The 13,139-nt window shown below is 36.8% G+C and overlaps 1 protein-coding gene across 1 annotated transcript; it reads right to left on the bottom strand.

Moving 5' to 3' along the window:
- Window positions 1-6,095: 6,095 nt before the first annotated feature.
- hsd17b10 (hydroxysteroid (17-beta) dehydrogenase 10) lies at window positions 6,096-9,629 on the bottom strand. The gene is made up of 6 exons (XM_082144485.1): window positions 9,527-9,629; window positions 8,031-8,195; window positions 7,753-7,917; window positions 7,427-7,555; window positions 6,775-6,883; window positions 6,096-6,616 (listed from the first exon to the last, which is right to left on the bottom strand). The coding sequence occupies exons 1-6, from the start codon at window positions 9,548-9,550 to the stop codon at window positions 6,426-6,428; spliced, it is 783 nt and encodes a 260-aa protein (XP_082000611.1). The 5' UTR covers window positions 9,551-9,629; the 3' UTR covers window positions 6,096-6,425.
- Window positions 9,630-13,139: the final 3,510 nt, after the last annotated feature.

Genomic DNA, 13,139 nt, shown 5'->3' with positions numbered 1-13,139 from the left:
ACCATGACTGAAAGTAGGTTGTAAAGAAATGACTCCCACCATTGCGCCGTTGTGATGCCGTTCCATTTAGAGATCAATCTGCCATGTTTGGGAGACGCATACTTCAGATGCAAAGCTTTTCTAGCAGTGGTATTGTGAGGATGTCTGTGTCTGACCCTCATGAGAGGCTGTTACTGTGTTCTGATTAAATCGGATAACCTCTATCAGCTTTATGGTCATGCTACAATGAAGTGGAGGATGAGGTCAGAAGTCAGTGTGTGTTGCTAAAGAAGTGCTGGATCTTCATCATGCTCTCAAAGCTATGATTACAGGCTGTTTCAAAGGCCATCCTGAAAACGATATACTCTCTATCCTCTCGGGGACACAACTGGCTCTTTATGGTGTGCTGAACACCCCGTAAATATAAAATGAATCCCATTGCTGCCTACATATATACAACCGTGTGGTATTAAAGTCACCGGAGGTGATTCTTTATGTGGCCCGTGTATGTTTGTTATCCTGCAAGCTACAAGCATTCAAATCAACATCCAAGTCTACAAAGGGCCATATAGAACATGCATGACATGATTCATTACAGACATGAATAATGGCTCTATTTGAGCACACGCTTGTAAAGACTGAATGTCGCGGGAATATTTCTGCCGTGGCTAGTTGGAGGCCTGCTGTGTTGATTTGTTTTCTCTAGCATCGGCAGCATTAGTGGATTCCCTCTTCGGTCTCAAAGCCTCAAGTGGGCACAAATACACACACAGATACAGGATTACGGTCCCTCAGCACAAAGACTGCTACTGTAGCCTGCACTCAACAGATAAACCAACACAATGCCTCTAATAGGTCCCAGAAAGACTCCATATCCAATGTTTCAGACAAACCTATTTGTTGTCATGAAGGATAAAGCGTAAATGAGCAGTGTCAGGCTGGGTTACGGTATTGTCGGATGTGAAAGGTATTGTAAATGTGGGATTGAGAGATAATGCTCGTATTCAAACCAGCCAATGGTCCTAGACATCTGTGATCATTGGGACTCTTTAGATTTAATGACTGGGAATTATCCTTTCACTGTTTCTTCAGTGGGCGCAGTCGTCCCTTGAAGATTTATGGGGTGTTTTTCTAGAGTTTTCCAAATTTGATTTGATTTTCTTGGTTTTGGAGGAGGGATGCTGTTGTCCTAAGCATTCTCACTGCAGCTTCTGCTGGAGATTAAGGATTGAACGTCTCAGTGGGACGTCACTGTGCTGTTTAATTACAAACGCACTATTCATAAAGCTGTTTCTGTTCATGTGCTTTCTATGGTTTTTAATGTCTCGCCAAATATAATTCTTCTATTTCACTTTTTTTATTCAAAAATAAATAAAAAATGTCATACTAGCATTCAAAAGATTATGGTCTGCAAGATTTTTTTAATCTTCAAGGCTGCATTTATTCGATCAAAAATATGAATTATTGAGAATTATTGTAATCTTAAATTAAAAAAAAATAATTAAAAAAATAAATTACAAAATGTGTCACTTTTGATCCATGCATCCTTGCTGAATATAAAGTTCATTTCTTAAAGGAGCTAGAAACCCTTGTTATTGGCAGACACTGGTGGATGATAAGTGAACTGCAGACAGCAAATTATTGCTGATATGATATGTTATGATATATCATGCACACGTAATGTGATTTAATGCCCCGATATACTCACAGCGAAGTTCTTTTTCGTTGTTTGCTTACAAGTTAAGAGAAGTTAGAAATACCCTTTGCAGCGATATACTGTTAACAAACACCATGACGCCGTCCACACTGCTTAGAGAGACGGTTAGATGAATATATAAATATGTGCTACACGCTTTCATCCTAATAACAAAACAAACACAGAATAAAAATGACAGTGGTGAGAAAACAGCAGTTAAGAAAGCATCTGATAGTGCTATGGATATGTTTGCACCAGCTCTGCAATTCACCGGCATCATGTGGACAGGTGAGGTAAAAAAAAATTACACGGATAAAAGTTTGATTATAAAGTATAGAGACTATATAGATCTGACTATGTGAGACTACAGTTTGACTTTTCATGACACATTGACATTATAGTACAGAATAGCTTTTTGGGCATTATCCTGAACATTGTATAAGCATTCATTTTACGTGTTATTGAACAGAAGAGAGGCTTTCGAGAGCGCGTGTAAGTGTTACATTTAGATTTTCCAGGCAAAAATAAGTCCTTCACATGAAAATCAGGAAGGACAACCTAGGAAGTCAAGGAAGGTCTCTTTTCATTAAGTTTCGTTACAAGCTGTTCACACATTAGTTCACAGCTGTTTTTGATTAATACATGGAAATTCTTACATATAGCCCCTTTTAAAAAAATCTTACCGACCCCAAAGTGTTTATATATTGCATGAAAAAAGGAATCTTATTTTTAGGACCATTATGATTTCTGAGCTCAATCTACCTCCAAATTCTCATTACCAAAATGCAGAAAGTCTCATTCTCAGTATTAGGTTCTCATTAGTGTAATGTGAAAAAACAATGAATTATTATTTACATTTTTTTGTTCTGGAAGCATTCTGGTAATAAAAGAGAAAATAATTGGGATGTGTTGTCACTACAGAAAAAAAAAAAAAAAAAACACTTAAATACGCTTTATTTTCTTAAACATTTATGTTCTTTGATTCACCCAGTAACACTAATAAAGGCTACTGATATCTCACTGCTATGTCAGTTTATGTTTTAACATATTTATGTTTTAGTAAAGAAAAGAGGTCGGTCTGACTGACCCAGATAAATGACAACCAGCTCACATTCTCTCCTCCTCTTTTCTGCATCTGTCCCCATCTCCAAAAGACTTCCAGCCTATATCCCTTGTATTTTCTTCAGAGCACTTCAAGGAGCACACAGCAGGCTAGACGTGACTTCATGGGGATCTACACTGATAAAATCAACTTGAAGCAATGTCTTTTCTATATCTTGGGGGATTTATAGAGACAGCTTGTTATCCAAATGATGCATGTACATGCTGTCAATGCACGTCCCTAAACACGATCAGGTCGTGGCGTGTTTGTGCAGTCTGCCCCCTAGAGGCTCACATTGTGTTCTGATTATACCCAAGCCCTCATATTTACACAGTCTGGAGGGATTGAATTGTCCCGAGCACATTAATAATGCATATTGATGAATCAGTCTAGTTAGTGTGCTCTTGAAACCTCTATGGTGATTCTGGGCAAAACCTTCGTTGCTTTGGGAACAAGCACCTCTGTCTTTAACCTTGTCTTCACACAGTCTCCGATGTTTGTCCTCTGTGGAAGGCAGCGCTCCATAGTTAATAGTGAAAGTAATTTTCCTGACAGTGCAGAGATCAATGGGATGACAGCAAGTGTCCATCAAAGCTGTCCTAACTCATGGCCCCCTGATAGATGCACGAAATGATGGAGCAGACGCTGGGCAACACATCAGAGTGAAGTTGAGACAACACAGTGACACTCAATAACCATCATCCATGATTCAAACCACTCTCCATGTATGGCGTCCCTCAATCTGATGTTTGATCTAACATCTGTTTCACCACACACTTGAGCAAGTCTAGTGAAATGCTTTTTTGACTCATTTTTTTTGACTTTTTTATCATATTCATATTTGGTACAGCTCATCAAAGGAGATCCTCCTTGCATTGTGCGTTACATATTGCTGTATAATGCAAGACTCAAGATTTTTATTCGTCACAGACAGTTAGATACACAATAAAACTGGCAGTGAAATATCAAGCTTATTTAGACTGTATTAAATATATAAATAGTTTGCTATAGCTGAGATGTCTGTGTCCATTTGATTTCATAGTGAATTTAACATTAGTTAACTATCTAGCTACGAACTACGACCTAACAATACTTCTACAGCATTTATCATTACATTAATACATTTTTAAAATCAAAAGTTGTATTTGTTAACATTAATTAATGCACTGTGAACTATAACATGAACAAACAATGAACAATTATAATTTTTCTAACATTAACAAAGATTAGTCAAAGTTTTTTAAAAATATATATTGCTCATTAGTTCATGTTAGCTAATGCATTTACTAATGTTAACAAATGCCCATATTGTAAAGTGTTGCCAAAATAAAAAACAAGCAAAATAGTAGAATGGTAAGCATGATTTTTAATCATCCTTTAATATTCCAGAGCCAAATGAACCGTTGACTTCTCTAAACTAAAGTGTAATCATGTTAACATGCCCTGCGCAGTCTATAGCTTGTAGGACAGACTGAAATGAATAAATCAGAGATTACAGTGGAACTGCCATCTTGTGGTCAGAAATCAATCAGATGTGTGTGTGTGTATGTGTTCTTGTATAGCCTACATGGTTTACGAGAACACAGATATGTATAATGACATGGGTATTACAATGTAAACATGGTTTGAGGACACTTCTTGTATATCCACGTAAACCAAATGGTTTAAAAAACAAACTTAACGCTGCTGAAATTCGAAAATGCCAAAAGGTTTAGAGAATATACAGTTTGTACAGTAAAAAAAACATTACGGCTACGGAGAGTCCCCGTAAAACACATATTTGTGTGTGTGTGTGTGTGTGTGTGTGTGTGTGTGTGTGTGTGTGTGTGTGTGTGTGTGTGTGTGTGTGTGTGTGTGTGTGTGTGTGTGTGTGTGTGTGTGTGTGTGTGTGTGTGTGTGTGTGTAAAGCAGATTTACGAACATCAATCTGGGTTTACTTTAATTATGCTCAATCTGTTCACTAAAGGATTTACCAGGACTTTTGTGCACAGCTGTCAATATTTTTCGGTTTTACTTTTTTTTTTTGGATGGTGATTAGTCTTACATGCTGTTTAAGTAGCTGTATATTTAAGTCACTAATGAATGTTTTACAAAAAAATCCAGAGAAATCCACAAAAAATATATAGCCTTTTATCTAATAAATATAGGCTACATGTATTTAGAATATTTTTGCCAAACAAAAATAGCACTACAGATATTTTATTAATGTTATTGTAATAAAGACCTATGACCCTGTGGCCTCATTTATAAAATGTTACGTAGAAACCATCCTACGTTTTTTTCAAATGTGCGTAAACCTACGTGTGATTTAGAGAACGAACGTACGCACAAAAACGTGCGTACGCCTTTCTTCCAGAAGTGAGTTACAAGTCGCTAATGATCTTGAAATCGAGCGCAGCTGAATGGTTTCCGATCTCCGCTTTGTAAACGTCGCCTAATTAATGTCATTAACATATAAAAGAGCACCAGTCAACGTCCAAATCCTATACTTGAAAATGGCGAGCGGCAAGAAGTGAATAAATTCCCAAATACTTACAGTAGCCTACTCTGCCACATGGAAAACTCTCTTTCCACGGCAAAGACCGTTTTGATAAATATGAACGTTGGCGTGGATTTCAGCTTTATAAATGAGGCCCCGTCACAATATAGAAGATCATATGAAAAAGTCCTGTCCGGTCCTGATGAAGTCAAAACAAGCTCAATTCTGCCCTCTATTGGTCCAGCTATTCACTGTACTGGGATCTCTGACACAGTGATTGTAATTTATTATTTTTCCAAAATGGAAATAAATAATTCTCCATTCAGAAAGGGCCTATTTCCTATTTTACAGCAAAGGACAAAAAAATAAAATAAAAAAATAAGGATGTGTTGTATAATATGTATCATATTATAGAGCAGTGGTTCTCAACCTTATTGACTCAAAGGTCAAATTGTCCAACACAATTTTCAAAAGCCTCTCAATAGGTGAAATATTTCCTGCAGTATTTCTGATATGATTATGACAGATATGGTTGTTGTTTTTTTATGAAAAGAAACTGGGGAAACAAACAGAAACAAAAGTTATTGAGGGAACAATATTATATATATATATATTTCTTGATTTTAGTTTTAAGTTCTATTTATTTGAATTTATTAATAATATTAATTGCATGAATAATAATATATTAATTTGAATCATTTTAAGTCACATAACATCAGTATGGTGACAAATACAATGTGTCTTATTGACCATCTTGCCTGTAGCTTTATTTTCGGTTCACTACAGTTGATCTATGAGCTTTTCTACAACAGCAAATATTCATTCATTAAAACATCCTGTTGTGCTTTAAATATTTTATTTTACACAAAAAGTTATGTTGATACAAGAGACATTCAGTTTACATGACCACAACCTTATGATTGTATGAACACATTAGTCATTAGTTAGACCACAATCCCTCCGTGGCACAAAAGTGCAGTCAGTATATAAATACCAGACAGACTTAAGAGTGTAAAAATCTACAAGATTTCCAAGAAAGAAAAAAAACATGGTAGTACTTTCACTCGGGTACAACGTATCCTGACTTTATGCTGTATCAGTTTCTTCAGCCCCAGGGAAGTTTGGGCTATTTCAAAGAGAGTCTGTCCACTCTGTTCTCTTTTTTTCCTTCAAGGTTGCATACGAATGGCTCCGTCCAAGCGTATCACTTCGCCGTTGATCATGGGGTTTTCTGCTATTGCAGTCACAAGGTGTGCAAACTCAGCTGGATCTCCCAGACGTGACGGGAAGGGCACCTGCCTGGCCAGGAAGCTCTGCACTTTCTCAGGTAATCCTGCTAGAAGTGGTGTTGCAAACAGACCTGTAGGGAAAGAAGAGGAAACATGGCAAAAGCATAGAGGATGTAATAGGAAAGGCAACAAAAAGGCATAATAATGAATTAACTGTGTTAAAAATATAAGACTAACAGATGAGGACATCATTCTGTTTTGAGAAAATATGTGTTTCGGGGATACTGACCTGGAGCGATGGTGACCACGCGGATCCCCATTGGTGCAAGGTCTCGAGCAATAGGAAGCGTCATTCCCACAATCCCACCCTTAGAGGCGGAGTATGCAGCCTGACCCACCTTTAAAAGTCAACAAAACACCTTACAAAACATGTAGTGCTGCAATGTTATACATCTGTAAGGTTGACAAGTTCAAAAGTAGGGGTCAGTAAGACGTCTCATACTCACCAAAGCTACATTTATTTGATCAAAAATACTGTAAAAACTGTAATATTGTGGAAATATATGAAAATAAAAAACTTCTTTTAAATTGAAATTATATTGTAAAATGTAATATATTACTGTGATGCAAAGCTGAATTTATAGCATCATTACTCCAGTCTTCAGTGTCACATGATCCTTTAAATTTGAATATGCTGATTATTCTGATATGCATACTATGAGTGTTAAAAACTGTTGCGCTGCTTAAACTTTTTGTGTAAACATAGATGAAAATTTGTTAGGATTCTTTGATGAAAAAAAGTTCACAAGAACAGCATTTATTTTAAATAGAAATCTTCTGTACCAATATAAATGTATTTACTCACTTTTACTGTCCTTTCTAAAAAAAAAAAAAATCTTACAGACCCCAAACTTATGAACAATAGTGTACGGCTGTTATACCTGCCCATCATAAGCAGCAACACTGGCTGTGTTGACAATGCAGCCTCGGTGTCCATCTGCATCAGGCTCATTTTTTCCCATCTCTCCTACAGCCAGTCTGATCACATTAAAAGTCCCAGCGATGTTCACCTTTAATAGATTCAATTTATAATTCATGCAATCACATGAAAAAAAAAGACTGATGCTTTAGAAAATTACAGAGATAAACTTTACAGTGACAAATGTAAGTTGCTTTGGGATATTTAGAGTAGTCATCAGCTGTAGAAGTGTATGATCCAGTGGCATGTATGAGTTTCAGGCAGCACTGTAAATACAGTGAGGCTTACAGTGATAACACGAGTGAAATCCTCCAGACTGTGGGGAAGGTCCTTTTTAAAGTTGTACGTTTTCACAGCCACAGCGATCCCAGCACAGTTCACCGCCAAGTCCACTTTGCCATACTTCTCCTTGGCCAAATCCACAGCCGCTCTCACATCTGACTCCGATGTGACCTGAATTAAAAACAAAAGCCAAATCAGAAGGAAAGAACATTTTCGAAATCTGCAGTCTAAAAGAGCAAAAAGAGAGAGTGAACAATGCAAAAGGGTGGTTAATAATAACTCACGTCAGTTGGTGCAAATGCACATCGCTCCCCGAGAGCAGCGGCCAGATTGTGTCCATCTGAGCTGGGCAGGTCCAGGATCACAGCGCTGGCCCCCTGACGGATGAGCCGCTCCACAGTCGCTCTCCCCAAACCAGAGGCCCCTCCTGTCACCAGACCCACCATACCCTGTCAAATCGTCAAAATGCCTGTTTTTGGGGTGTATCCTCTTAAGTGCAGTCTTAAATGAGTTAATAAGATTTAAATGAACGTAAAGAGCTGGGAGAAAATCGGAGATGTGTCAGATCAGTGTCATGTGCGTCAAGTCTTAAAGTGACAGTGGCCTAATATACCTGCTGCAGTCTGTCATTAATGTTAATTAAAGAACAGAAGAAAAGGAGAAAATATCTTGCTCTTGACTGAATAAACATTGTTGCTTTAATAAGGATTTCTCTATATATCATACGGTGAAAATAATGCAGTGTTATTTTACACTTGATTACTCTATTCGATTACTTTTGCATTTCTTACCTGGGTATCACTCTTAGACCTAGCTAAAAATCTTAAAGCAGTTTATTTAATTTGAATCTTTGTTCTATTGTACTCATTTATGCTATCACTTGTAATTAATTTATTTGTTCTTATTCTATTACTTACTGTTTGTCTTTAAAAATATTTGAACTTTATATTAGTTATAAAATAATATGGGGGGTAATAAAAATTGGAATTGAGAATTGTGACTGGTATGTGAAATGCTGGTGACATAACCATATTTAATTGTTAAAATACAATGTTGCATGTGTCAAAAACAACAAAAACAATAACTTTTACTCATTTCATTCCCAAAAATAGAGAGAAAATCAGTATCGGTATCAGTGATACAGGCCTTCATTCATAGTACTTAGTAGAAATATGCCATTAAACAAATATGTAAAATATATCTTTGTTGTTTGTACATTAATTTGGAGATTCAATGAGAATTTTGTATTACAACATAAAAAAAATATATTACAAATGTAAATGTAAGGTGCCATTAATTACAGAAAAGAGTGCAATTAATTTTTTTAATCGATAGCTAGAAAGAAAGACAGACAGACAGACAGACGCAAGGGTAAGAAAGATACACAACCTGCATAAAGCTTGGTGATGTTTGAGTATAGCTACTACAAACACAATGCAGTCATGGTTCAACAGTAATATACGGCAAAACAATGAGGTTTTGAGCACACAGCACCGGAGTTTGAGGACTGATACAATGGAACAAAGAGCAAAGCTGGATAATCGCCATTGTTTCAAATATTTACCTGCCTATCAGTCAAACTCAACTGCACAGAAGTTCCATTCAATTAGTTAGCAGTGAGGCTAGAACTTCAAAATACTGCGAAAAGATGTGAAATACAACCATACAACGACGCAACAATTAACACAGGAAGCAAAGCAACCTTAAAGAGTTGAACTACAGCAAAGACGACATTTTTGAGACTGTACATTTCTGTTAATTCATTCAATTTCTCTCTCACCTTGACACTTCTAATGTTCGCCATATTTACACGCTGCTACTGCTTGGGTACCAGTGGTGACGTCAACGCGCGACGTAAGAGCCCTTGCTTCAGACCAATCAGAAATACGGACACGACAACACCCTTTAACGCGATTGGCTGCAGTTAATTTGATTGACATCTTCACAGGATGTTGATTCGGTAAAGGTAGTCTGAAGACTCGTATTTTGAAAATATTTTTTGTAAGACCCATTAATTGAGGAATATTAAAACCGAAATCCAGTTCTAATAATAATGAATAATTACTGAGACTAGATGAGACACAATGAGTCTATTCAGTTTACTTTTATAAATTACAGCAGTTTCACAAATAATCATAATAATAACATAAATAATCAAAATTGATACACCGATGTATGAGCTGACTGAACAATTACATAACCTAGTTATAGCATATCGGATAATGACGATAGTGCAGTCCGATTTCTGACCACCAATTTACACCTCTGTAACATTAAATAAAGACTGCATGAAATAAATTAACACCTTCAGTTATTACCATCAATATTTTTATTTGGGGGTTAAAGTTACCATGAAATCAAAACTCACAATTCTTTTTATTTATTTATGGAATTGCAGTATTTATTATAAATGATTCATCCGTGCACATCATTATTTTTTTAATTCATATATCCTTGTAATCTTTAATCAAAATAACTTCCCCTCCCTCTTGCAGCATAATCTCATCTCTTCTCTGATGATGTGTTTACTGGCGTGAGGGCGGGACAACCTGTCACTCACATAACATGACAGCGATAGCAAACCACAACCATCCAATAAACTACCCATAGACAAAATCAAGTCCCGCCCTTCATTTTTCACTTGGATATGCCCCGCTCCTGGAGCTCAGACTTCCAGACCCACTGAAAAAGTCTAAGTCCAGACTTCCAGAGGTCTTTCACAGTTGAAATCGAATCCCACGCCTGCCCAGGGTGCACATTAGGGAAGAAAAACTATCACAACTTCCGTTTCATGCCAACTTTAAGATATTGTGAAGTTTGTGCAGTAAGAATCACCAACTCTCCACAATTTACACTCTTAAAAGAAAGCACACAGTACAAAGATATGTAAATTCAGCCATCCACAAATGAAGGACCATCATTGGTGCATCTGATGTGAGGGAGCAGCTGTGAGAAAGACAGTAGGCTGTATAGTTATCTCCCAGATCTGGTGTGATCCCAAACTATACAAACTACTACCTCATTCCACAGCCCCCATGCAGCAGCCCCTCTGTCTGGTACCCTGCGGGAGGAGACAGGAGGCAGAAAGACATGTCAGCGCTACAAATAGATTGCTTGTTTGTGCTATTTTTATTCTAAATTTAACTAACTATCTTTACCACTGCTAATGTGATTTTCATAAATCCCACAGTGAAGGCTGTCATCATCATCCTTTAACCCCTAGCTCAAACATCCACACCATGGAGTGTGGGCAGACTTCTGGCATATTTCTTTTGAATCATGAGTCATGATATACCATGAACAACAAAGAGATTACACAAAATGGATCAGGATCTGGTGCTCTGCAGCATTTGATGCAATAAATGTATTGCCACTTATATGTGCTTAGAGAGCAATGGCAAAAAATAATGAATACTGCTTATTAAATAATGTTATGCATTATAAATTTTCATAATTGTATATTTCACAAAATAAAATTTCACTGTATGACTGCAACTCTGGTTATAATGCATTATGCACTGTATTAGTAAAGATAATGCAATAATAGCAGTGTCTAGATATGTAAGGACTGGTCCTTGAGTGAAATTAAGCAATGAATCAACCCATATGGAAGATTGTATTGCCACATACAATAAAGCATATACGCACATATACACAGAAATCTTGTACAGTAGTCATTATTAATATGCATCCCTGCTGGAAAATCCAGCTAAAGCTGATAGCTAAATTTTGGAACATGGTAGCTTGTTTCTTAACTCTGTTGCTGGTCCATGATGACCAGCTAGAATCAAACTGTCATGCTCCAAAGCAAACTCATCTACCATCTTAAACTGGATTTTCCAGCAGGGATGTGATTCCCATTCCCACCCATGCACATTTCAAGAGAGCATCAAAATAAACTACATGTAAACTGAATGTTTGAGGTGATGATGATGATTAATATTATTACAGCAAACCATCCATCCTAGCTCAGTCCTTCTGTCTTAGTAATCAACAGCTGGCAGAGGCTTGATAATGCATGTCAATCTGGTGTGTTAGAATCACATCAGTGTTTGATCGGTTGAACTTGAACAGACTGTCTGGCCGCCAGATTAATTTGATCATGACAAGCAGAGACACGCGTGCGATTATCAGTGTCTTATCGAGAAAATTCAGCTTCACAAATCAGATCGACACCCTAACTAGACTGGCTTACCGCTTGAAATGGAGCATTTTGTCAGCAAATTTTTCAGTGAATATTGTAGATCTCCATGCATGACCTACTTTGCCTTTCACATGATATTAAGATCATATACTCTGAATATTAGTAAAGCTATCAAATACGAAAAATGGCGGTTGCCTCACTAGTGCCCCCGGTTTGATAATCAATAAATTGCATGCTAAACAGGAAATGTGTCCATGCAAATGTAAGACAGATTGTAAATTGTGTTTCGTGTTCGCAGTGACTGCGGCAATGACAATTTAAAGAAGGAACGTGGTGTTTCGCTCACCTGAGATCGCGACTGTACATGATACCGCCATCTTACATCAGCAGAAGAGCAGAGTGAGACACACTGGCTGCAGGCGCGCAGATCTACCCCTGAGGTGACCTGCCCCTTGAGGGATGTGATCCGATCCGCCGTCCTCTCAGTTCACGATTAGGTCATTTAATGGACTACAAAGTGAGCAATTAACAACTAATGGTTGTCAAATGTCACAACTTGCACGAGAGAAAATGCTATTTGTTACCATTTCACGAGGAAGGCTGCTCTTCCATTTTGAAATGGTGATTTAGTCAAGTTAAAAGTAGCCTACATTTTAAACATTCTATCAAAGTATTTAAGTGTTAATAAATGGGAAGATTTATTAAATGTATTAATTTATTACTACATTTTAATGTTATGCTGTTATTTTTTGTGCTCCAGGTCATGACATTACAAGATGTTTAGTAGAAAAGGAACAGAAGCTAATATTTCTACAAATCCAATAATAAATGTAATACGGTCAAAAGATTTATGGCAAAAAGATTGCTACATTTCTAAGGAATGTGTTCTCCATGCACTATAGCACTAATTTAACATCTTCCAAAATTATAGCACTGGGAAAAAAAATAGCCTTCAGATTGCAATAGTTCTTTGATTTCATGCAGTAGTGTCATAATATTGCACAATCTTGGAGATAAATTATATTTTTATTCATTTCAATACTTTTTAGTAATACATTTAGAAATGTTTTAAGTAACACTTTACAATAATGTTGTTACTTGATAAAAACAGTAACATTAGCATCATTACTCCGGTCTTCAGTGTCACACGATCCTTCAGAAATCGTTCTAATTTGCTGATTTGGTGCTCAAGAAACATTTCTTATTATTATTGTGTTGAAGAGTTATCCTGCTTTAAAAATTAAAATCT

This window comes from Leuciscus leuciscus (genome assembly GCF_965113295.1).
Source record: "Leuciscus leuciscus genome assembly, chromosome: 18".
Classification (NCBI taxonomy): Eukaryota; Metazoa; Chordata; class Actinopteri; order Cypriniformes; family Leuciscidae; genus Leuciscus; species Leuciscus leuciscus.
This window is presented reverse-complemented; position numbering and strand designations above follow the sequence as displayed.